The sequence below is a fragment of the Phoenix dactylifera genome, unplaced genomic scaffold (assembly GCF_009389715.1).
Source record: "Phoenix dactylifera cultivar Barhee BC4 unplaced genomic scaffold, palm_55x_up_171113_PBpolish2nd_filt_p 000516F, whole genome shotgun sequence".
NCBI classification, from domain to species: Eukaryota; Viridiplantae; Streptophyta; class Magnoliopsida; order Arecales; family Arecaceae; genus Phoenix; species Phoenix dactylifera.
The window spans coordinates 291,827-318,467 of NW_024067929.1; the positions used below are offsets into that span (position 1 = coordinate 291,827).

Genomic DNA, 26,641 nt, shown 5'->3' on the forward strand with positions numbered 1-26,641 from the left:
GGAATATTGGATTTTGTATTTCGACCAAATTTATTCTTCATCAAACTCCATGCCACTTGTGTTTCTATAAATCTAATTTACTGTTTTTAAAAAAGAAGTTAATAAGCTTCACTATGGTGGGTAGCATCCACGGTAATCATCTTCATCAAAACTTATGGCACGTAAGTTTCTGTAATTCTTATTTACTGTTTTAATTTAAAGACAACTTCATTGAGATCCCGAAGCTCATAGTAATAATTTTCACAAAACAGATGGCACTTAGGTTCCTACAATATTAACTTTGTTCTTGTTCAATGAAATTATTCTGTTATTCCATTTCTAGTTACCTTGTTATTTACTTAGAAATCAACATCCTTGACGTATACATGGTCCCTAAATAGAACCCTCAGCTATTAACCAATCAAGGAGTTGTCAAATGAATCCAAGGCTGCCGGAGGGAATTGTGGATGCAGATTATTGCCCCAATCATTAACGAGAAATAAAAAACGTACGTGCCTATGAACCATCCAACTCACCGTCGCTATTCAAAACTCAGAGGGTACAAACAAAACAAAGTCCTCTTATCTCTTTTCCTAGTACCCTTCCCTCCGTTCATATCCCATACTACTTACTGTTCCGCTCGGATTCGTCTAGGGATTAGAGAGGAGAGTGGTGATGAACACAAAACGGATCCGGCGGCAGAAGCAGCCAGCCATAGCAACTAGCTCTCACAACCCGGAGAGCGCGGAGGGGACTTCTCAAGCCGGGTTGGAGGAAAAGCCTGTTTGGGGCTTGCTGAGGCCTACCGTGGTCCTCCCTGCTTTCTTCTTGATGCTTGCGCTGCCGCTCCTCGTCTTTGTCTCCGGTCGAAGCCCGTTCAAAGAGCAACTTTGTAACTGTGGAACTAGAGGAGTCCTACGAAGGGAAGCTGGCTTGGCAGCAAGGGCAAAACAAGGTATGTACTTGTCTTTCTATCCTTTTCGGAATAAAAGGTTTCAGTGCATCAGACTCAACATTGCAATATCTTGAGAGGACCAGGTACAACCTTACCCTACTACGTGAAGAAGCTGTTTCGGATTCTTATTTTCTTGAGGTGGTGGCTTTGACGGGTTTCATTAACAAGGCTTCTTGATCTTGTTAGTCTTTGGTTTTTCTTTGCACGTTTCATTTTCTCGTGGAATATATTTTTGATATTATTTTAAATCTAATTTTCATTTTCTGTTGTATTCCATCTTTAAACGTAAAATGTTTCAGTTGTGATTTTTGATAAGAATGTTAGGATTTCCTAAGTTTGTTTGGGTTGCGATCTCCGTCAAGAAAGTTGGGTTTTTCTTTTGGGTTTTTAAGCCTCATTTTGGGATGCTTACAAATACAGAACCGACACAGTTTCTTTCATTCATGACGCCAGCGAACAAACGCGCGGACCCCAGAACTGGGCCTCGGTGACAAGAGATCATGGTCCTAGCAAGTACCGGGGGACAAGAAACATCTGTCTTTCTATTAAAAATTTGGCTTGGTTTTGTTTCTTTTGGTAACCAATTTGCCATGGTTCTTTTGAGGGGAAAAAAATTGAGTACCTTGGTCGCTACTAGGAAACAACCGATCGGGATGACCTGATTAATAAATGAGTCAAAATTTTTGATCCAGACTTGATTTCTAAATGATGATTTCCAGGCCTGAGATCAACCTGTTTAAACCTTTTTTTTTTTATGAAAAGGGAAGTTTACCCACCCACTTTTATTGATAGAGAAATGGAAGAGAGAATATTTACAACGGATTGGTTCACAAGCGGATCTGGTTGAGCTGCTATTGAGCTTGCATGGCCATTACCGGACCCAAAGGAGCAAGGAGTGTTTGACCCAAATGAAAGACCAAGGCTCAAGAATCGATAACCTCTATTTCAATGCAAACGTTTCTCCTGGAACCCTCCGGTCTACGTCCGCCGAGGTACGAGACCTGTTTTGTATGACAAAAGAAAAAAAGAGAACAGCGAGTTGTGAAAAAAAGAATCCTCCGAGCTATTCCTTTTGCAGAAAAGCTCTGCTCAACATAAGTCATCGGTTGAGGTTGTGGAGCCAAGCTAGGAAAAGATCAGCCTCGAGGTTCGAATACTTCTGGTTTGTTCAGCCTATCCTCTATGTCTGCCTGATGAGATCAGGCCGAAAAGTCTTAGAGGACCCTTAGACATGCGGAAACCATAACACAGGTTATAGCTGGACAAATCCTTATATGTTATATCACACCAGTTATTAATTGCCATAATGCTGGTCCTCCCACTTTCGATCTCAAGATATTCCTCGCCATCCAGGCGAAGAAAGTAATGTTTTATCTATATCTGTGCTACTTTAAAGAGAACAATAACTCTTGAGTAGTGCTGCATCTCATGATAAGTCCAAGCACTCTGTTCTTTGAGGCACCACTGACTATTTGGTGCAATGAGGGTGCAACAATTATTTGTCGATCCGGAAGGAGCGATGACCGATTAAATCAAATCTTGTCTATTCAAAGCTTTATAGAAAGGGGTGGGCATCCCTGCAGGTTTTTCCCTATATGACAGATTCTCCTAGGGAGCAGTGCCTCCGAAACCAAGTGAAGATGCTTTGACTGGCCTTGCGGGAGGCTAGCAAGAAAGCTGTTGAGGCGGAAATAAAGTTGGATCCCTCAAAAGTAGGCTTGTCAATAAGAACGATCGAACCCAAGCAATGATACTCTAGATAGCTGTTGCAGAGGAGGAGCTGAATGTCACCTAGTTCTAGGTCGCTCAGACAGATAAGAAAGCTCTCCATGTGATAAAGCCATTTAAGGCATCAACAACCATATGCAGCTTGCTCTAACTATGGTGGAGGCCTTTGTAGAAGTCTTCGATGAATGCCAGAGACAAGTATTGAGGCTCTTTTTCTGGGCAGATTTCAACGGCCTCGACCCATTCACCGAAAGCAACAACAAACCCTAGATACGAAGAAATGACGAGGAGGAAGAGAAGGCATGGTGCAGTGATGGGGACAATGGGAAGCCATAGAGCCCCAAGCAATAGACTTCTGTACGCCTCGCTCTTTCACTTTTTCGCACCCCTACAGAGGTGTGGGATGAGGGGAAGGGTGGTCACCTGAGTCTGGTGACTTTTCTAGAGTCGACGACTAGGTCTCGACTGACCTGAGCACTTTTCTGTTGTTTTTTTATGATTGCACGCACGAGATGGAGTCCATCAGTCAAGGCAGGCAAAGAATCAAGCCGGGTGAGGGCTGCAATAGCCAATAATTTCAATAGTCTTTTCTTTCGAAAAGAGACCTGTTGCTGTTTGATTTGATTTTCATCCTGTTGTAATCAAATGTTATTTTAAATGAAACGTAAAAATTTTCTTTTGTGTGCGCCCCTTTTGTTTTTTTGCCTATTACCAGAAGTGTAGCTCGAGGTCATCTTTAGGATGCCAAGATAGATTAGGTTAGGCTAGAGACGCAAGTTTCCAAGATCACATAAACGAGACCAGAAGGCCCAGATAAGCTATAAATAGATAAATTTGTGAATATTCAAAATTGGATTAGTGCTGAGAGATGAGGTCACCATATCATATTGTCCTTGAAAAGGTGAGATAAATAGGAGATCATGATGGAGAGAGACTGATTCCACAATAAATTATGAGCAGAAGGTATAAAAATTTTATGAAATGATTAAGCCAACGAAGAGTCCATTAGTATACTCGATAGATAATTACAAATTACTTTATTAGAGAAGAGTATTGCTTCAAAGAGAGAAAAGAGCTTCTTCCTAAGGTCAAGTATAAGGGCCAGCAGGTCTGCTTAGATTTTGGGGGCCAACGGTCTTGAAAATACACAAGAATGAGTATAAGGGCTAGTGGGCTTGCTTAACCTCAAGGTCAAGTATTAAGAATACAAGAGTCAAGAATTCACGAGGGCAAGTATAACAGCCAGTGGGCCTACTTGCACCTTGGGGGCCAATGGGTCTTAAGAATACAAGAGTCAAGAGGGTAAGTATAAGGGCTAGGAGGCCTGCTTGCACTTTGTGGTCGAATAGGCCTTGAAAATACACAATGATGAGTATAGGGGCTAATGGACCTTTTCTAACCTCGAGAGCCAACAGGCCTTAGGAATACATCAGAACGAGCATAGGGGTCAGCAAGCCTCCTTGAACCTTGAGGGCTAATGGGCCTTGAGAATACACAAGGACGAGTATAGGAGCTAGTAGATCTATTTGAAACTCGGGGGACTATAGACCTTAAAAATATACGGCTATGAGTATAGAAACTAGTAAACCTACTCGAACCTCAGGGGCTAATGGGCCTTGAAAATACATGAGAGCAAGTACAAGGGTTAGCGGGGCTTCTCGAAACTTAGGGGCCAACATGCCTTAAGAATACACGAGGAAAGGTATAAGGGCTAGTGGCTTGCTTGTACCTCAGGGCCACCAAGCCTTGAGAATACACAAGGACGAGTATAGGGGCCATCGGACTTGCTTGAGCTTTGGGAGCCAACGGGCCTTGAGAATACACAAGGGCACGTCTAGGGCCAGTATGCCTGCTGTTGGGAACCCGATCATGCCACTGAAATTTAAAAAAAATTCAGATGCAGTGGAAGAGGCATGCGCGGGATCGACCGTTCATCGCATGAACGTTGTTCAAAAACCGTTCGTAGATAGATAAGGATTAAAAACTTTTTAAAACATTAGAAGATCAGATCTTCACCTTGTGCGGGTAGATGATCACCGCAAACTGAAGTTCGTGGTTTAGGATGAAGGTTCGCTTGAAGCCGTTCAAGTGCCCGGCCTCTACAGATATCCACACGAAGCAGAAAACCGATCCAAGCTTTCTATCTCCCCGGGGTGCTAGCTCCCTTGCAGAGATAACTTTGATGGCTGATATCCTCCCTTTCAATCAATCCTTGATTGTGCTTGGGAGGAGGAAGAAGAAGGATGAAGAGAAGAAGAGGAACGAAGCCCTGCAGCCTTCTTTTTCTTCATTGCGTTGGAACCAAACGGTGGAGGAAGAAGGAGGCCACCAAGATCCTTTTCTTCCCTTTGTTGTTGGTGGCTGAAAAGAGAGGAGAAGAGGGTGGCCACGTGATGGAGAGGAGGAGGGCTTCACTTATCATTAGGGCACCTCCTTTCAAAGCCTTATAAAGGCATCTAGGGCTCCTATTTGGTTTAGTCCAAATCATGAATCAATTGGGTTCAATCTATGCTAGTCCTAATCCAATTAGAACTTGAATGAACCATGACTCAATTGAACTCTTCAATCCTAATCCAATTAGGAGTCATGTTGATTCATTAGATTAATAATTAATTAGGACTTAAGAAATCCTAATCCAATTAGGACTTGTTTAATTCTAGTCCTAATCCAATTAGGACTCTAATTTGAATTCGAAGTCCTAATCCGATTAGGACTCTAGGAATCCTACTCCAAGTAGGAATCCAAATTTAATTCAAAACTCCTAATCTAATTAGGATTGTAGGAATCCTACTCCAAGTAGGAATCCTAGTCCTACTCCAAATAGGATTCCCAGTCCAAGTAGGAATCCCAGTCCAAGTAGGAATCTCAGTCCAAGTAGGATTCCTAGTCTTAATCCAATTAGGACTCTAGGAATCCTACTCCAAGTAGGACTCTTGTTTTAAGTCCAATTAATTAATTCTCTTTGTTTCTTCTTCAGCTTATTATCAATCGAATTGATTACTTGTGATTCCTAATCACGATTCAACCATCGGATCGGTCAATGCCTCTAGTGTGTGTGACCCCATAGGTTCTACTCTGACTGGTAGTGAGATATATTGTGATCTCTATCACAATATCATTGAAAACTCCTTTCAATGAGTCGGAACGATTCCAACTCTACTCATTAGGGCTTATCGATCATCGAGATAATCCCTATGAGTCCCACCATCCACCAGTGACACCTAGCAGCATGTAGTGGCTACCCAGCAGAATAGAATGATGAACCTCTAGGTGCAGTTATCGTGTGATACAATCCTACTATCGTGGATCCCTACAGGACGGAGGTCATGGATAACTCGCCAAACTCCTTCGTCTGTCATATGTCAAGATTTATTCGACTCGAGTTCGTTAGTGGAAAACTCTTTCTCCACTTTATATTACTGCCCTGGCCAAGGTCTTAGAACTCAGTCTAACAAATCACATAGGATCACTCCTCTTCTATCAAGGTCGATAGATTCCATGTAAGTGCATACCCTACTCCTACAGTGAACTTAGTGCAGCCAATCTACACTACAAGGACCCATATGACTAGAGACCATGTATACGTATAGTCAAACTACAATAACCTCACTGTGAGTAGCTGAAGCACCGCAGGTCAAAGGACCAGTCATACTACTGCAACATCAAGCAAGTCACTGACGAGTGGATAGACATCCAAGTGACTTCTTGTCTTGGTCACGCTCAGTACCCTTGTTCTCTAACAAGCACCTGCACTATCACTTCAGTGTCCCTACACTATGGACTCAAGTCTCGTCCATCCAGAAGGAAAGTGATCTGTGCACTGATCGGATCGATCACCGTCCTCGTGATGATCCATTGATCAGGAGCATTTAGAAATTAATCACTAATGATACATGACTCAAATTCTCAACTCTTGAGAATATGCATCATCATCTTATTAATTTCTTGGACGATTCATAGACACATAAATAATATGAATGATAAGATGCCTTTTATTTATTCAATAATAAATAGTCAAGTACAAAATTATGTCCCTAGAATTAACAATGTGTCAGCCAGATTGGCTTCTAGGGCATACATCTAACAATCTTCCACTTGCACTAAAGCCAATCAGCCATAAACCTAAGCCCCATCTTCTCAAGATGCGTTTTAGTTTTCTGCCGACTTAGCTGCTTAGTGAATGGGTCCGCCACATTTTCTGTGGAGTCTACTCTCTGATCCTCTACTTATTTTCTTTCGAGGTAGTCGTTTATTAGGTTAAACTGCCGCTCTATGTGCTTCGATTTCTGGTGAGACCTTTGGCTCCTTAGCTAGTGCTATGGTGCCTTTGTTATCGCAGTAGAGTGTTATGACATCTGATGACATTACACCTAACTATGCAATGAACCTTTTAAACCAAAAGATTTCCACTGCACCCTTAGAGACGGCTTAACATTCAGCTTCTAAGGTAGAATCTATAATGATCGGTTGTTTGGAACTATTCCAATTTACTGAACCACCATTGCACATATTCTGATGTAGACTTTCTATCATCAATATGTGTGCATCCTTCTACCTTCAACTCTGATCTTCTTCCAAAGACCAAGAACATGTCCTTAGTTCTTCTCAAGTACTTAAGACTGTTCTTCACAGCTATCCAGTGCTTCTTGCCTGGATCTGATTGACATATGCTCGTGACATTCACAGCATGTACTATATCAAGTCATGTACATAGCATGGCATACATGAGGCTCCCTATTGCTGATGCATAGGGGATCTTGCTCATGCGTTGAATCTCTTCAGATGTGTTGGGGCATATTTTCTTGGAGAGATTAATTCCATGCCTTAGGGGTAAGAGACCCCTTTTTTTTTTAGAGTTTTCCATGCTGAACCTTTTCAGCACTTCCTCTATGTACATCTTCTGTGATAGGCCAAGCATCCTTTTAGATCTATCTCTATAGACCTTTATTCCCAAAATATAGGATGCTTTCCCAAGGTCTTTCATGGAGAATTATTTTGACAACCAGACCTTGACCGAGGTTAGCATGGGAATATCATTCCCTATCAGGAGGATGTCGTCCACGTACAGTACGAGAAATACAACAGCGCTCCCACTAACCCTTTTGTAAACACATGGTTCCTCTTCGTTTTTGATGAAATCAAACGTTTTGATTGCGTCATTGAAACGAGTGTTCCAACTCCGAGAATCTTGCTTTAGTCCATAGATGGACCTTTGCAGCTTGCAGACCTTGTGATCTCCATCACTGGAAGTGAAACCCAAAGGCTGTTCCATATAGATGTCTTCATCAAGATATCCATTCAGGAAAGCTATTTTCACATCCATCTGCCAGATTTCATAATCATGAAATGCTGCAATGGCAAGCAATGTTCGGATGGATTTCAGCATGGCTACAGGTGAAAAGGTCTCCTGATAGTCAATGCCCTCGCGCTGACTATACCCTTTCACCACAAGCTTTGCCTTATAGGTCTCTACCTCTCCATCCGAACCTATCTTCCTTTTGTAGATCCATTTGCATCCAATAGGTACAATACCTTCTGGTGGATCTACTAAGGTCCAGACTTCGTTGGAATGCATGGAGTCTAATTCTGACTTCATGGCTTCCAGCCATTTCTCGGAATCAATATCAGATATCGCCTCGTCGTAGGTTTTGGGATCTTGTGTATGATCCCTATCTCCCACTAGGAACATTTCCTCGGTATCCTCTTCTAGTATACCTAAGTATCTATCGGAAGGATGGGAGACCCTACTAGATCTGCGAGGTGGTTGAGGGACATCGTGTACTGGCTCTGTATGAATGGGTTCGATAGGATCCATGACTCGTTGCTTCTCAGAGACTTTCTCTTCAAGCTCAATTTTCCTCCTACTGCCTCTATCAAGGATAAACTGTTTTTCCAAGAAGATGGCGTGACGGCTCACAAACACATTGTGATCCTCTGAGATGAAAAATTGTATCCTAATGACTCTTTAGGATATCCTATAAAACGAGCACTTATGGACCTAGCCTCTAGTTTGTCCACTTGTAGTCTCTTGACGTGGGCCGGACATCCCCAAATCTTGAGATGACCAAGACTTGGTTTCTTACCATGCTATATCTCATACGGTGTGGTAGGAACGGATTTAGAGGGAGCTCTATTCAACAAGTAAATAGCTGAAAATAGGGCATCTATCTAAAGAAACAAGGGTAAATCAGTGAAGCTCATCATGGACTGGACCATATCAATAGAGTCCGATTCCTCCTCTCTGACACTCCATTGAGCTGAGGTGTACCAGGAGGAGTCCATTATGAAACTATACCATTCTCCTTGAGATAATCATGGAACTCTCCATTAAGGTATTCACTTCCTCGATCTGATCAAAGAACCTTAATGAGTTTTTGTACTTATTTTTCTACTTCATATCTAAGCTTTTTGAACCTTTCAAAAGTTTCATATTTGTGTCTCATACACATATCCATACCGTGAGTAATCATCGGTAAATGAAGTAAAAATTATAACCCCTAGCCTGCACATCGAATGGGCCACACACATCAGTGTGTACTAGGATAAGTATTTCAGTGGACCTCCCTATGTCCTACAAAGGATAACTTGGCCATCTTTCCTTGAAGGCAGAATTCACAAATCAAATATGACTCGGAAGTCAATGAGCCCAAAAGCTCATGTTTCTCCAATTTATTTATTCTGTCTTCTCCTATATGGCCAAGCCTGAAGTGCCACAAATACTTTAGATTCATCTCATTTTTGGATCTATTAGATCCTATGGTATTCATTGTTTGCTCAGATATATTCACAGATACATCCATATGTATGTGATAGAGACTGTCAATCATAAAACCATGTTGAATCAATTTATTTTCAAATAAAAATTTTTCTGTGCTGAATAAAATACAAAAATTAAATTTCTGCTAGCAATAGGTAACAGTCCCTAAGTATCCTGAGCATATCTGACAAACCTTCTGAAGGTCTGTCACCCTTCATGTTCTTTATGCTTTCCATGTATGTAGGATAGTTTCTCTTCCAATGTCCGTCTATGATGCAATGGAAACACTTTTCCTTGCAATTGGCCTTTTTCTGGGAACTTCCTTACTTGGTGTTTTCTTAGTACTCTGCTTCTTCGCAGGCTTCTTCCTTTTCCAAATAGACTCTCTCTTGAAAGTAGAAACCAACTTGACAGCGAAAACGATGCCCCTTGAACTTCTTTAAGGTCCCTAAGGTAGTTACCAATTTATTTAACAATTCTATTTTAGTGCATACAACCTTGTTCATATGGTAGTTTACTATAAACTATTCATATGAAGCTGGAAGGGATTGCGGGATCAAATTCGTTTGCAATTCCTTGTGCATGGTCATGCCAAGCTTCTCAAGCTTCTCTAAGTCCTTTATCATGGTCAAACCATGATCATGGACACTCTGCCCATCGTGCATCTTGGCTTTGAAGAGCCTCTTGGACACTTCAAACCGAGCTGCGTGACTCTGATCACCATACAACTCTTGCAGGTGATTTAATATGTCCCTGGCAGTCTTCATGTTCTCATGCTGGCATTGTAATGCATTGAACATGGATGCCATTGTGTAGCACCTAACATTATTGTCATTGTTCGTCCACTTAACAAGCGTCTTATGCTGATCAGTGATCGGACGGATTGGTAACATGGGGATTCCATGGTCTAGCATATACCCGAATTTCTCACAATTCAAAACTATTTTTGAAATTTGCTGAGCCAATCTTTATAATTGGGTTTGGTCAAACGGTTGTTCTATAAGATATGAGTTAAGAGTCTAGAAGCTGACTTTATAATCCTTAGAGAGTAAAGATTCTAGTTAGACTTTTGTACTTGATCCTAATCTGTTCTAAGGTCTTTTAGAACAAATGTAACTCCCACTATTTTCTCGAATTCCTCACACTCCCCTGGTAGGAAAACGGAAATCCCACACGACTAGGGTTTCTAGTGGGTACTGCGGTCCCATCGATTTACATGCCACCTCACCTAACAGTTATTGGTGATACATAGATTGATGAATGTACAACTCTTGTACAATGCTTCTCAAGCATGTTGCAGTGTAACTTGGTCTCTAAGCCATGAAAACCTCACCTAACAGTTATTGGTCCCATTTCTTAGTTAAGTTAGACCCACCGTATAACCGTAGGAATAAAGTCGTCATTGGGTCCTCACCTAACAGTTATTGGTGCCCAACCCCACCTTTACCCTACAACATCTTATGTCTATAGAGAGGTCCAGCCCCCCGATGCAACTTGACCACTGTATCCAGCCGAGACAAATCAACATCAGAAAGACCTTAGCAGCTCTACTACGGTGGAAGACCTATAGACTTAATATTGGTTAATCAGGTCTTAGTGTTTGCAACTTGAGCTCTTCATAAGAGGTAATCGAACAATTGGCCAGGTAAGCAGGTGGGAGGCTCCCCTTACTCAGAGAGTAAGGTCCTAATTAAGTAACCACCTTTCATGCTTTTCTAGACACCAATTAGATCAATTAATCTAATATGACTTGCTCATGTCGGTTCACTCTCGACTTGATTGAGGAGGTTTTGATTTAGGTCTCAATTGGGTTTGCTACATCACATGTAAACCTATCTACCCGACTCACATTCACATCACATGCAAACGGCACATTGCAGGCAGTTATAATCGCAGCAATAATTAAAGCTAAACTTTAAATAGGTGATGATCATGGATTCTAGTTAGGTCGTATTACAAGCACATGCACGTCAATCGATCAATTGGTCTTCAACTCTTGAATTTGTTCCAAGCCTCCTTGATTTGATCCTTGACCAACTCTTGATCCAATCGCCATCAACCGCTTAGACCCCTGTTCATCTCATGCCTTGTCTTCAACTTGATCGTTGACGTACATCACATCACAGAAATACAACTAGATGTAAAATAAAAATAATAATAAATTACATCTTCTTTTAGGAGGCACGCAGGCCTCTCAAAACATCAAATAAGATGCATGCAAGCATCTGAAAAATTACATGACATTGCAGATCACATCGCAGGTCTTTACATTTAATACCAAAAGGGTTTGAATCCTATGATTATCACCACATGCAGCAATTATAATTTTCAGATCTGAAAACTAACTGATTATCTCATGACATAGGTTGCTGATCATGCTAATCATGATTCTAAACTTTGTAATCTCATAAACAATGCAATTAGAATCATCATCTTATCATATAAAAATCAGCATGCAAAAATCAGCGCCCTAGAAAAAATCTGCATGCAGAAAATTTTCAGCATGCATAATCTTTCAATTTTCAGATCTAATAAGCCTACTAATAATTAATCCTTACCTTAATCTACGAAGCCTAGGCTCTGATACCACTGTTGGAAACCCGATCATGCCGCTGAAATTTAAAAAAAATTCAGATGCAGCGAGGCATGCGCGGGATCGACCGTTCATCGCATGAACGTTGTTCAAAAACCGTTCGTAGATAGATAAGGATTAAAAACTTTTTAAAACATTAGAATATCAGATCTTCACCTTGTGCGGGTAGATGATCACCGCAAACTGAAGTTCGTGGTTTAGGATGAAGGTTCGCTTGAAGCCGTTCAAGTGCCCGGCCTCTACAGGTATCCACACGAAGCAGAAAACCGATCCAAGCTTTCTATCTCCCCGGGGTGCTAGCTCCCTTGCAGAGATAATTTTGATGGATGATATCCTCCCTTTCAATCAATCCTTGATTGTGCTTGGGAGGAGGAAGAAGAAGGATGAAGAGAAGAAGAGGAACGAAGCCCTGCAGCCTTCTTTTTCTTCCTTGCGTTGGAACCAAACGGTGGAGGAAGAAGGAGGCCACCAAGATCCTTTTCTTCCCTTTGTTGTTGGTGGCTGAAAAGAGAGGAGAAGAGGGTGGCCACGTGATGGAGAGGAGGAGGGCTTCACTTATCATTAGGGCACCTCCTTTCAAAGCCTTATAAAGGCATCTAGGGCTCCTATTTGGTTTAGTCCAAATCATGAATCAATTGGGTTCAATCTATGCTAGTCCTAATCCAATTAGAACTTGAATGAACCATGACTCAATTGAACTCTTCAATCCTAATCCAATTAGGAGTCATGTTGATTCATTAGATTAATAATTAATTAGGACTTAAGAAATCCTAATTCAATTAGGACTTGTTTAATTCTAGTCCTAATCCAATTAGGACTCTAATTTGAATTCGAAGTCCTAATCCGATTAGGACTCTAGGAATCCTACTCCAAGTAGGAATCCAAATTTAATTCAAAACTCCTAATCTAATTAGGATTGTAGGAATCCTACTCCAAGTAGGAATCCTAGTCCTACTCCAAATAGGATTCCCAGTCCAAGTAGGAATCCTAGTCCAAGTAGGAATCTCAGTCCAAGTAGGATTCCTAGTCTTAATCCAATTAGGACTCTAGAAATCCTACTCCAAGTAGGACTCTTGTTTTAAGTCCAATTAATTAATTCTCTTTGTTTCTTCTTCAGCTTATTATCAATCGAATTGATTACTTGTGATTCCTAATCACGATTCAACCATCGGATCGGTCAATGCCTCTAGTGTGTGTGACCCCATAGGTTCTACTCTGACTGGTAGTGAGATATATTGTGATCTCTATCATAATATCATTGAAAACTCCTTTCAATAGGTCGGAACGATTCCAACTCTACTCATTAGGGCTTATCGATCATCAAGATAATCCCTATGAGTCCCACCATCCACCAGTGACACCTAGCAGCATGTAGTGGCTACCCAGCAGAATAGAATGATGAACCTCTAGGTGCAGTTATCGTATGATACAGTCCTACTATCGTGGATCCCTACAGGACGGAGGTCATGAATAACTCGCCAAACCCCTTCGTCTGTCATATGTCAAGATTTATTCGACTCGAGTTCGTTAGTGGAAAACTCTTTCTCCACTTTATATTACTGCCCTGGCCAAGGTCTTAGAACTCAGTCTAACAAATCACATAGGTTCACTCCTCTTCTATCAAGGTCGATAGATTCCATGTAAGTGCATACCCTACTCCTACAGTGAACTTAGTACAGCCAATCTACACTACAAGGACCCATATGACTAGAGACCATGTATACGTATAGTCAAAACTACAATAACCTCACTGTGAGTAGCTGAAGCACCGCAGGTCAAAGGACCAGTCATACTACTGCAACATCAAGCAAGTCACTGACGAGTGGATAGACATCCAAGTGACTTCTTGTCTTGGTCACGCTCAGTACCCTTGTTCTCTAACAAGCACCTGCACTATCACTTCAGTGTCCCTACACTATGAACTCAAGTCTCGTCCATCCAGAAGGAAAGTGATCTGTGCACTGATCGGATCGATCACCGTCCTCGTGATGATCCATTGATCAGGAGCATTTAGAAATTAATCACTAATGATACATGACTCAAATTCTTAACTCTTGAGAATATGCATCATCATCTTATTAATTTCTTGGACGATTCATAGACACATAAATAATATGAGTGATAAGATGCCTTTTATTTATTCAATAATAAATAGTCAAGTACAAAATTATGTCCCTAGAATTAACAATGTGTCAGCCAGATTGGCTTCTAGGGCATACATCTAACACCTGCTTGAACCTTGGGGGTCAACGGATCTTGAGAATAAATGAGGATGAGTATAGGTGCAAGGGGCCTGCTCGAACCTTGGAGGCCAACGGGTCTTGAGAATATACGAGGGCAAGTATAAGGGCCAATGGGTCTGCTTGCACCTCAAGCACCAACAGATCTTAAGAATACATGAGGATGAGTATAGGGGCTAGCAAGCTGGCTCAAACCATAGGGGCCAATTGAGTTGGCATACACTTTAAGTGATCTGGCCATGTATGCCTCCTAGTCTACGCTAGAATTTTGAGATATGAAATTTTCAAGGTTGTCAGTTCCCTTAGACTAGTACAACCTGTAACATCTTTTTTTCTGTGGAGAGGAATTTTAAAACATTGTTCCATGGAAGGTTAGTGGTAAAAAATATAAAGTTTTAAGCATTTAAATTTTATTGATGCCACATCCTGCTATTGTTGAAACTCAAACTTCTTAAGCTTGGTCATTAGCTATGGATGCGTTCTTCCTACGCCTCGATCTCGGTCATTAGCTTGTTGAGGCCGAGGGGCCTAAGCCCCCTGCTGCAAATCCTTAGAAGATGGCGGTTATTACCCCAGTGAGAGGCTTGTTAATGCCTCTCAAGGGTTCACTTGTCCCAACTAGGGTTTTTATGTTCATTAATGTACCGACCAAGGTATTCTCTTGAACGAGTGCTTCAATTTTGTCTTCCAGCTAGAGGCACGCCTTTATGTTGTGCCTTTGATTTTTATGGAATTAGCCTTACTTGCCCATATCTCTTTTCTTCGTGGAGGTTCACAGTTTCTTAGGCCAATATAGGTAGCCTCGATCTTGAATATATATTAGTATCTGGATCCTTGATGCATTGAGAGAGGTACACCTTTTGGGCCTTTACAGTTGGCTCCAAGGTCACGCTAGCTCCACTCTTCAAGATTGTGCTTTCTTCTCAGTTCCTCCTTCTCACTATCTTTGAGCTTACCGCTTATCTTTTGTACCACCTCTTTCCAAGTAGCAATGGCTTCTTCAGCATTAATATACAATTGTCTGCCCAAGTCAGGAGCTTTGCCAGATCTTTCAAAGGTTTTAGTAGAAGTGTGAGGTTCTAAGCCCATTCATTACTATGACTGCTGCTATGGCATGCTCTAGCTCTCGCACCTCCAGCAACTCGGTGTTGGATCGAATAATTTATCTTTGGAGAAACTCATCTTCCCTCTACTTGATGGAGTGTAAGCTAGTCAAAACTTTTCTTCATCATCTGATGCTAACAAAGTGACCAACGAATTAGCATCCCAGCTGAACGAAAGAGCAGATGAACCTGGTCAATGGCTCGAGTACTAGAGCTATGCCACCATCCTAAGCGTGGAAGGGAAGGCATGACACATCACAACCTCTAAATCCCCTTACAACAGCATAAGAGCCTTGCAGCTCTCGAGATGATCTGTCAAATCGGCGGAACCATCATAGAGTTCAAATTGAGGTACCTTGAACTTCCTAGGAAAGGGTTCTTCCATGATCTCTTTGGTGAAGGAAGGCTTTCTCATCACCTCAAGGTTGTCTCCAACTTCGACCTTCTGGTCCTGCAAGGCTCTGATTTGATTTCACATCTCCTTGATTCTGTAGTCCAGATCTACCTCCTTCTTAGAGACCTCTTTTGCTGACCTAGAGAGAGATCGCTAGAATCCAATCTAGTCTCAGAAAGATAGTGAGGATGGCTTTGTCTCCGAGTCTTCTCATGATCTTCAAGGTGGAGATGGCTGTTGTGCTGGACAGGCTCATCATGGTGGTCTAGTGGTCCTGCAACAAGGGAAAGAACATGCAACTGCATCTCCTTCACCATTATAGTGAGAACATGCACCTGCTGAGTCAGCAAGCCAAGTCGTCCTGCATCGGTGGCCTCTGGAAGAAACACTCCGGGAGCCGTTAGACTTTTGTTGGACAACCCCTAAGCCATTGTTTCTCTTATGCCTCATGGCTTTTCTACCCTTGTTTCCCACAGACAACACCAATCTGTCGTTGCCAATCTCAGGATATCGACGTAGATTGCCTCTGTGAACCTGGCAACTGATAAATGATGAATGCTCACTATATTGGCTCTAGCCGGGCCCTCCAATGCTTAAATCAGTAAAGATTTTGGGGATGGAAAATGAAGAAGAAAGAAAAAATAGATAACCGAGTGACAGTCTCCCCTGGCCAAGTTGATTTTTCATTAACTTTTTCGAAAAATCATTCAGATCTATTTACAGCTAGAGTCTGAATCTTCCAAGATCGCATCTTAACAAATTTAAAATTGTCTGCAATAAACTATTGATATGGTGTAACACTCCTGTAGATACACCGCAACAACTTAGAACATAGTAGGACCGGAATGACTTTCAGATGATGGAAGCCGAGCTTCTCTTATGGGAAATCTCTGCCCAGTACGGGTCAATGGTCAAATTTTAGGAGCCAAACTAGGAGATGATCAGCCGTGGGGGTTGAATATCCTGTGTTTGACCAAGGAGATTGGGGTGAATAGTCCTGAAGAACCCTTAGATGCGTAGGAACTGCAGCACAAGCGGTGCGCTGGATGAATCCTCATGCACCATATTACATCCGTTATTAATTGCCACAATTGACCTTAGGAATGCTTCTAGGAAGTTGATCTGTCCTTATTGTCAAGAGATCCTGCACCAAGTGAGGCAATTGATATTCCTTGAGAAATGAAGTGCCAAACTATTTGCAAATAGCAATAAATTAGGAAAGATGATTGATGTGTTCGTCCTCCTTGCCGCATAGCATGTGAAAAGGTGATGCAGGAAATTTTCTTTTCTTCAAGTTTTCTAATGTGAGGACTTTCTAATTGAATACCAACTAGTTGAAGATCTTGATCTTCTCTAGGAGTGTCAACTTCCAGTTGAGTTTAGCAAAATGAATAACTCCCCTATGGCTAAAGAATAGACAATTATTCTTCACTGTGAAAATTTTTTGTTCACTCCATTTCCATTGCATTATGTCATGGCTCTCTGAGGTGCTAACAGAGATTAATTAGGATTCTATTGAGGCTCTGATACTCTTCTGATCTTTGGTACTCAAGAGGGCCATGAAAATGACTTCTAAAATTTTCTCTATCCAAGAATTCTTTGACAGAAATGCGTGGGCTTAAAACAGTCTAGTTAATGAGGCATTTAAAAGTTATATTAATGATGATTCCCAGTATTCAAAAATTTGGGAACCAGCGACCTCCTGCAATATGGTTGTGTTTACCCTCTCGCCTCCTGCATATGTCTTCACACGTTCCAACTTTTCTGTGGCAAATCCTTGATAATTCCCTACAACGAGCTCCTTGTAACTTAATTGATATTCCTTCTTTAAGAATTTTATTGGAGGATCCCTATGGCCCCCCTCCATTTCTCTCATGAAAGAGGAAAATTCCTTTAACCTATTCAGGTACTCATACGGGTCATTACAATTTTTTTCAATATTTTTATACTATATCCATCTTATGGATCTCTCTCTCCAAGTTTGCTTTGCTTATGCCCTTATAATTGTGCAATTGTCAGGTTTGCAGAATGAGTCCTTCGCATATTCCTCCAAAAAAGAAAATTGTTCCTTTGCATACTCCAATGTCACAAAGGATAATCTTCTCAAAGCAAATGTCACAAAGGATAATTTTCTCAAAGCAAATGTCACGAAGGATAATCATCTCAAGGCAAATGTCCCAAAGGATAATTTTTTCAAAGAAAATGTCCCAAAGGACAATATTCTCAAAGGAAACGTCACAAAGGACAAACTTCTTGGGGGTCTGCTGGCTGCTGGGTTTGATGACGGATCTTGCCTGAGCAGGTATCGATCTGTTCTATATCGCAAAGAATCACCCCATATTCCTTCTCGTTATCTTGCAGAAAGGCTAAGAAACCATGAAGCTCTCCAAAAAAAATGTGGTCCAAACACTGAATTATACGACAAAGCCATTAAATGGTTGAAGCCTGATGCGCACGGAAAAAGAAAGAAACAGTTGAAGCCTGGCCATAGCACCGAGACCACAGAGTGCAACTACGTGGTATATATATCATATAGCGGCTTGGGGAACAGAATTGTGTCTCTAACTTCAGCATTTCTATACGCTCTCCTTACAAACAGGGTCTTACTTATTGACAGAGGTACTCACATGGCTGACCTTTTTTGCGAACCATTTCCTGATAGCTCATGGCTTCTGCCTTTGGATTTCCCTCTTCTTAACCAGTTTGGCAGACTGCACAAAACATCTCCTCAGCGTTTTGGAAATATGTTGAAGAGCAAGGCTATCAGTGACGAAGTAAATGGTGCTTCAAACAAGTCCCTACCACCTTATGTGTATATCCACCTAAGCCATGATTATGATGACTACGAGAAGCTTTTCTTCTGCGAAGATGATCAACGGGTCCTTCAAAAGATCCCTTGGCTGCTGCTAAGATCGAATCAATACTTCGTGCCATCCCTATTTCTAATCCCAGCATATGAGGAAGAACTTGGTCGGTTATTCCCCGAGAGAGATACCGTTTTCCATCATTTGGGACGTTATCTTTTGCACCCTACAAACCCAGTGTGGGGTTTAATTACCAGGTCTTACCAGTCCTATCTAGCCAAGGCTGATGAACGAGTGGGCATGCAGATCCGAGTCTTCGGTGCAAAAAACAGTCCATTTGAGCATTTAGATCGGATCCTCAAATGTGCTCTAGAGGAAAAGCTGCTGCCTGATATCAGTCTCAATGGACCTGTGGTTTCAACTACTGGTGCCAAGTCAGCTGTGCTCATAACTTCTTTGGATTCTACGTACTTTGAGAAGGTGAGGAGCATGTATTGGGAGCATCCAACTGCCTTCGGTGAGATCATTAGCGTCTATCAGCCAAGCCATGAAGGAGTGGAGCAGACAGGGAAGGAGATGCATCAGATGAAAGCATGGGCGGAAATCTATCTCTTGAGCTTGACTGATGTGTTGATCACATCATCCTGGTCTACATTTGGGCATGTAGCTCAAGGTCTTGGTGGTTTAAGGCCATGGATCGCATTGATACCAGGTAATCCTTCTTGTCGACGAGCCATATCAATGGAACCTTGTTTCCATTTCGCCCCCTCTTATAATTGCAAGACAAAGACGAGCGCTGATCTAGGGGCTGTAGTCCCACACGTGAGGCATTGTGAAGACATGGTTGGAGGCCTTAAGCTGGTTGATCCGGTCCACCACTAGCAATATTGGAATATTGAAAGACCTGTCAGAATGTGATATGTTGGAAAATTATTGAAAGTAATTTTATTTGAGCTAGGAAAGAAGGGGTTTTACTTTATCTTGTAAACTTTCTTGTGCTATTTTCTTTATTTCTTGAAATTAAGAAAATAAAAAAATAAAAATTTAGTGATCCAGTGTAGTTTCACGGGGCAGATTTCTCTTACCATTCATGAATCTTTAATATTGCAGAAAAATGATTAATTTCTTGGCGTGTGGCAGTTAGAGATATCCTGTTAAAGGGTCTGTAAGTCCTTTTGCTCCTCCCTTTCTCACACTCTTCATGAAGTTTTTCTAGTTTATGCTATACCTAGTGATATTCTCTAGCAACAAAATGACTTATACAAATTACATTGAGCGAACATCGTGAAAAACATTCGAGTAAACCAATGCATAAAATCCCCTGTTTTTAGCTCACACTATAACCAGGTCTGTTTTTGAGAGGTTTTCAATATTAATATTGGCTAATAAAATAAAGCAACATTATAACCATAAGAGTTAAAATTTGCATTGCAACTAGACATTTCTCATAGGATTCAACTAATCAGGTGTGAGTAATGAAAAAGGAATCATCAAAGCATGATACTTCAGCATAATTAGAGACACGGTCGGTTGAAATAGAAATCTTGCAGAATCTACGACTTGTGAACACCACTGATTCAGACAAAAATGATCATAATACTGGTAGCTTGATGTTCTGCCATTATATGATTATGTAGATTAGGTCAACAGTAGAATACCAGAGTTAATTGACCAAACCAAATAAAATCCCAAGTTCATAATAGTCATTTTGCTCACAGCATATGTTCCAACATATCAATGTAACTAACCGGGCAAGCACAGAAGCCAGAAAGTAGAACCATTCCACCCAAACTTTTGAGCCCTGCAAAATAGAAAGAAAGTAAAGCCATCAATACCTTTGTTTTAATTAAAATGGTATGTTCCGGAACTACTCTTACTAGCAAGGGTAAAATATGCCTCCAAACTAGAACTATTGGTGATAAACATGGGCCACAATAGTCGGAATATCTTAACAATGAGTGGTTATTTACATGATTTATTGCTGACAATCAATATGTTCATCTTTAACAATACCTAATTTGCCACTATAAACTAAAGAATGAAAAACTAACCGCTAGAAACATAGCCTACACCTAGGGACAAAGAGGATGAAGTTAGAGCTGTTAAAGTATGAGAAAAATGAGGAATTGAAGTGTAGTGAGTTCAAACAAGTGTCCAACTTTACATTGACCCAAAAATCTGCCTTGTTTGTGGATCCTGTACAATACAACAGTTATGAGAAAAATGTAAGTAAAGACCCGTATAACTCAATTTCCATGCCAACTCTTAAAATATACCCATGAAAATCAAGAGAATCAACTATGATTTCATCAACTTGATTCTTTGTCATAAGAAACCTCCTGTGTATTAACATAAATTAATTAAATATTAGTAACAACAAGCAACAAAAAGGAATATATCTCAAACACACCTGATGATCTTTGCACAATAAAATAATTTATATGACAACGATTATTCTTCTACATAGGATGCATAGCCATCATAAATACTATTTTGTTACCTTTTATAAGTTATTTCTTGAAAACAAAAACAAAAAATAAATAAAATACCAAAAGATATTATAATCTAATCTATGAAAGCGAGGAGGGTAGGGTAGAATAAGGCACTCACTTCATTGTTTCTCCATGGAGGAATTTGGGGGAAATATGCTATGCTACCGAGCACTGCCGTGAACTGCCATGGAAGTCAAATCTCTAAAGTCCTCAAATAGCCTCAAAAGGCCGCCATTTTTACACCACCAAGCTCCTTAAAATGCCTCCATAAATTTAGCTTACATCTTCTTTTGTTGTTGTTGGTTTTATTTTGGGTCGTCGAACCCAGTGCATCCCTTCGAAATGGGTCAACGTCCAAAAGTGGCTGGTTGGACTAGTGGAGGGGATCACTATCAAAACAAGATGTGAGATACAGGGCTGAAGTTGGCAGGCCCGATCCTAATATGGGAGGAACCGGACAGAGGATTGCAATGGCGATCCTCTCCGACTCCTCCGGGAGCAATTGGGGCAAGGCGCCGTGGGCATCCCGGGGCGCCCCCCCTTGGTGAAACCGCGGTCAATCATGGTCGTGGATCACGCTCGACCGCCGCGATTCACGCGGCGGAGAGCCGTTACCAAAGGGCTATAAAGCCCTTTCTTTTTCTCCTCCTCCCAGACCACCCGAGCCCTCCTCTTCCCTCCTACCCTCCTCCTCCTCTCCTTGGTGACCAGCGTGCTCTCCCGGCTGAGCGCCATCCGAAGCCCCTTCGCAAGCCTCTCCCCTATTTTGAAATCTTCTTCCTCTCCGGAAAGCACCGCCGCCGCTACCCGACCACCGGATCGAGCAGCCGCGGTCGAGACCTCCCTCCAGCCGCCTCCGTCGAGCTCCGGTAAGCTCCTTTGGCCCTGTATCTCATGTTTTTTTTTTCTGTTTGGGCCCCAAACTGAGGTCATCCTCGGACCCTCCCTTCACAGCCGAGCCACCGCGGCACTCTGCCGCCGGCCACGACCAACCCATTGACGGCCACGACCAACCCACGACCAATTCGAAGTGCTTTTCTTGCGTATTCTTGATGAACCAGCGTTTATATATAGATGTAGGAGGATTTGTTTGGTAAGTAATAAGCCCTTTTGACATCTCTTCATCTGCAAAGAATTCTCGACGTGAAAACACAGAGACAAAGGGCTGATCTTTGAATAGGAAAAAGAATGGATCCGCAGGGTCCCAAATGAATTGGCTTATTCGAAAAAAGCCTTGTTCTTTGGAAGATCTATCTCGTGTCTGGTATTGCATGGTTCCACTCTGCAAGAACTCCAAATCATTCTCTTGAAGCTCATCCTCTTTATGATAAATGATCCCCTGCAAGCCACCGGCCGGCCACCCTATCGGCCCCCCTTCCTCCCCCGTTCTTCCCATCTCCCCTGTCCATGGGGAGATCGGGAAGGAAGAAGGCCCATTGTGGGCCGTGAGCGGTATGATGGGCCCATTGGGCCCTGATCACCGTGGGCCCACTTGGGCCTGGTTCAGCTTAGTTGGGCCCTATTTGGGTCGTACCCTTGTGGGCCCAACTTGGGCCCAGTCCAAATCCGAAACCCAAAAATCCGAAACCCGAAATCCGAATCCGAAATCCGAAACTCAATTCAGACCCGCAATCTGAAACCCAGTTCAGACCCAAACCCGAACCCGAACCCGAACCCGAACCCGGAACCCGAAATCTGAAATCCGAAACCCGAACCCATTTGGCCAATAAATGGAATTTTGCAGTTCAGCGCTTGGCAGTATATTATTTCACAAAGGGGTATTCTGTAATTTGTATTTGATCCCTATAGGGAAGATTTATTATATAAAGGCCCTCAACTATAATTGTTTAGTCCCTTTACGCAAGTTTATTACAGAACAATAGTATGCAATTAGATATTAGTCCCTGCAGTGGATTTTATTGCATAAATGAACCAATAAGAGGCCAACCTTGGGGGTCCTATTGGGCCGGGTCTATGCGGGCCATTGGGCCGTGTTCCATGTGGGCCCTATCGGATCATGCCCATTATGTGCCAATTCTGGGCCCTGTTGGACCGTGTTCAATAATATTATTTTTAGTTTTGCTTAGCTCTGAAATTAACAAAGGAATTAATTAAATTTAAACAGGTGAACCTGATCCGCCTATCTGAAGTAGGAATTAAGCGATAAGAGGTAAGTAACTTAATGCTTCAAAGTGCATTTTCGAAATTATTTGGTAAAATAATTATTAGTGAATTAAGTTTTGAAATATGTTTTGTATTTAGTAAAATGGGTCTGGCATGTTAAATTTCATTTGAAAATTTTGTTATATGCTCTGAAATATGTAAACTATGACTGGATAGTTTATGAAATTTGTTTTATATATATATTCATTCTCAGCATGGCTATGATCTGTTATGTTATGTTCTGGCCCCGCCAATGGGGATCATATGTTGGACCTATCAACTTGTAATCTGTGAGGAACCGATTTCGACACCGCACCACCGGTGATTAGAATAGTGGTTTCTGGACACCGGCTGCCATCGGTGGGTAAATATAGTGGATTTAGCACTTTTGTGCAACACCGACTGCCATCGGTGGATAAATATAGTGGATTTGGCACATTGTACAACCCATGCCACTGGGTTACATGGCCGTAGCCTATTATGTTGAGATTCTGGTATCAGAGTTTTTTTTGAAAAAATGATAATAAGTTTTGAAAACAGTAAAACGATATTATTTATAATTTATCCCAATCATTATTCTGTATTTTGATCTGATATACTCTGACCCCACTTTGAGGTATTTTGTTTCTTACTGGGCTAGTATAGCTCATTATTTTATTTTCTCTGTTTTTCAGATCCAGAGGCTTAATCGCACGGGATTGGGAAGTGCGTTAGACTTTTCGATGATTTCTTCAGTTATTGGCATTTAAGTTAGATTAGTTTGGACATTTGAATTATGTTGGCATATGCTATTTTGAAATTTTGTAAGACTGTTTTTAAACAACTTAAATATTTATGTCATCTTTAAGCATCTGTATTTGCTTTGATAGAATCAACTGCCTTGCATGCCTGTGCGGCCCGCCGTGCGGGCGTGCGGCGTCTGCCGCGCCTCGGGCTCGGGGCGTGATAGATTTGGTGGTATCAGAGCTCAGGTTTAAGATCACTAGGGATCATAAGAGAAACAGTCATATTTGAGCCTAAGTTTTAGGATTCCTAGGATTCGTCGGAAAGGTTGAGAGACGGGTAGGAACTAAACAAGGGATAATGTTCATTTGTTTTGTTAACTATGTTGTATTACTCTGTTTGGATAAATTTATAAAATTTATATATTTTCACTGAATCAGAATGCCGCCTCGCCGTGTCCGTAGCTTGAATCGGATGGTTGGGGATTCTCGAGGAAGAATCCCTGCTAACCAAGCAGACGAGGCTTCGCAAAGCTCAGGGGCCCAGGGTCAATCAACAATGACTCTGGAAGTTGTCGCCGGAAATCAAACCCAGGTGCTTGAACTGATTGAGGAGGTCGTTGGGTTAGTATGCCAATAGAGGCAACAACCTCAGCAACCAATCCAGCAAGTCGTTGATCCTCCTGAGTAAAGAAGAAGTATAGCAGAATTCAAGAGAATGGCACCTTCGGCTTTTAAAGGCACCACTAGTCCTTAAGAGGCCGAAGCTTGGATAGATGAAATGGAGAAGGCCTTCAGGGCAATGGAGTGCACCGATAAAGAGAAAGTCAGATTTGCCACCTATATGCTTTAGGACCGAGCTCAACATTGGTGGATGTTTGTGGAGCGCACATTGGCACCCGAGCAGGAGGCACTTACCTGGCAGAGATTCCGCACAACATTCTACTCCAAGTATTTTTCCCCCAGTCGCCTGAGGGAGCTAGAGAGGGAGTTTCTTAATCTGAATCTAGGAACTATGACCGTGGATGAGTATGAGGCAGAGTTTGACAAGTTAGCTCGGTTTGCTTCCACCCTCGTCATAGATGCAGAGTCCCGGATGAGGAGATTTGAAGAAGGATTGAAGCCTCACTTACGTCGGGGTTTGGCCGCAGTGCACTCAACAAACTATGATGACCTGGTAGACAGGGCCAAGAATATGGAATTTGTCTGGAAGGAAACACAAGATTCAAAAGATAGAATATAAAAGAAGAGGAGCAGAGATGATGATACTCATAGTGGACAGAATTCTAGTGGACAACAAAATCTCGTAATAGGTCTGGGCAATCAGAAAAGCAGGGATCTTATAGAGAGACTATTCAACAAGACCAGTCTAAATGTGAAGCATGTGGAGGTGCCCATAAGACAGAACTCTGTAGACGATTATCTAGCGCATGTTTCAGATATGGCCAACAGGGTCATAAGATAGCAGAGTGTCCTCGTAATCGGCAAGTATCACAATCAATTCAGAGGCCCCAAGCTACAAGGACCCAACAAGTACAAGCTTCTCCTGCCCTAGTTCAGTCAGCTCAGCCTTCTTCTCCTCAGCAGCAGCAAGGGGAGAGGCCGCGCACATAGGGTCGTATTTATGCACTGACTCAGCAGGATGCTCAGGCATCCAACACTGTGGTATCAGGTACACTATTGGTTGCTTCTGTTTATGCTTACATACTGTTTGATTCTGGTGCTACACATTCCTTGTGTCATCGATATTTGTGCGAAAATGTGACCTGCCTTGTGTGCCATTAGAGTATGATTTGCATGTTAGCGCCCCCGCCGGGAATGGGATGATCGGTAATCAGGTCTGCAAGACTTGTCCAGCTCAGACGGTAGGTAGAGACTTGCCTGCTGATTTGATAGTTATAGATATGCATGACTTTGGCATAATTCTCGGTATGGACTGGTTAGCATCACACTTTGCTACCATTAACTGTCATGAAAAGCGGGTAAAATTTCAGATCCCTGGAGACACTAAATTTAGCTTTGTAGGTAATGGTGTTTATACTTCTCTTTGAGTTGTCTCTGTTATGTAATTTAAGCGGCTACTCAAAAAGGGGAGTATGGCGTATATCGCCACAGTAGTTGACACTAGACAGATCAAAGATTGAAAGATATTCCAGTAGTAAATAAATATCTGTATCCATTGTTTTCGATAGGAAAACTCAGTCTGCGCTATGTGGGCCCTTTCAAGATTCTAAAAAGAGTAGGAGCTGTCGCATACAAATTGGCACTCCCACCTATACTGTTTGGAGTTCACAATGTTTCTCATGTTTCCATGTTAAGAAAGTATATTCCAGATATGAGCCATGTGGTAGAAGTAAATCCCCTGCAAATTAGAGAAGATTTGAAATATTCTGAGCAGCATGTACGTGTGGTTGATAGAAAGGAACAAGTATTGAGGAGGCGATTCCTTATGTTAGGATATAGTGGAGCAATCACTCAGAACGTGAGGCTACATGGGAACTGGACGACGAGATGAAGGAAAATATCCAAACCTTTCTGCAAACTGAGATATGTTAAAATTCGAGGATGAAATTTTTTAAGGGGGAGAGAATGTGAGATACGGGGCTGAAGTCGGCAGCCCCAGCCGACTTCAGCCCCTATCCTAATATGGGAGGAACCGGACAGAGGATCGCGATGGCGATCCTCTCCGGCTCCTCCGGGAGCAATTGGGG

At 41.9% G+C, this 26,641-nt stretch overlaps 1 protein-coding gene across 1 annotated transcript; it reads left to right on the plus strand.

Annotated features, from left to right (window-relative positions):
- The first annotated feature begins 603 nt into the window (after nt 1-603).
- Nucleotides 604-19,546, plus strand: LOC103697229 (galactoside 2-alpha-L-fucosyltransferase-like). Its single transcript, XM_039119262.1, has 2 exons — nt 604-934; nt 17,769-19,546. The coding sequence occupies exons 1-2, from the start codon at nt 655-657 to the stop codon at nt 19,433-19,435; spliced, it is 1,947 nt and encodes a 648-aa protein (XP_038975190.1). The 5' UTR covers nt 604-654; the 3' UTR covers nt 19,436-19,546.
- Nucleotides 19,547-26,641: the final 7,095 nt, after the last annotated feature.

Bases quoted from the DNA above. Each gene is read 5' to 3' on its own strand.
- LOC103697229 (XM_039119262.1), top strand. From the start codon at position 655: ATGAACACAAAACGGATCCGGCGGCAGAAGCAGCCAGCCATAGCAACT. The intron at 935-17,768 runs GTATGTACTTGT...TGCAATTGTCAG, and splicing joins GGCAGCAAGGGCAAAACAAG to GTTTGCAGAATGAGTCCTTC.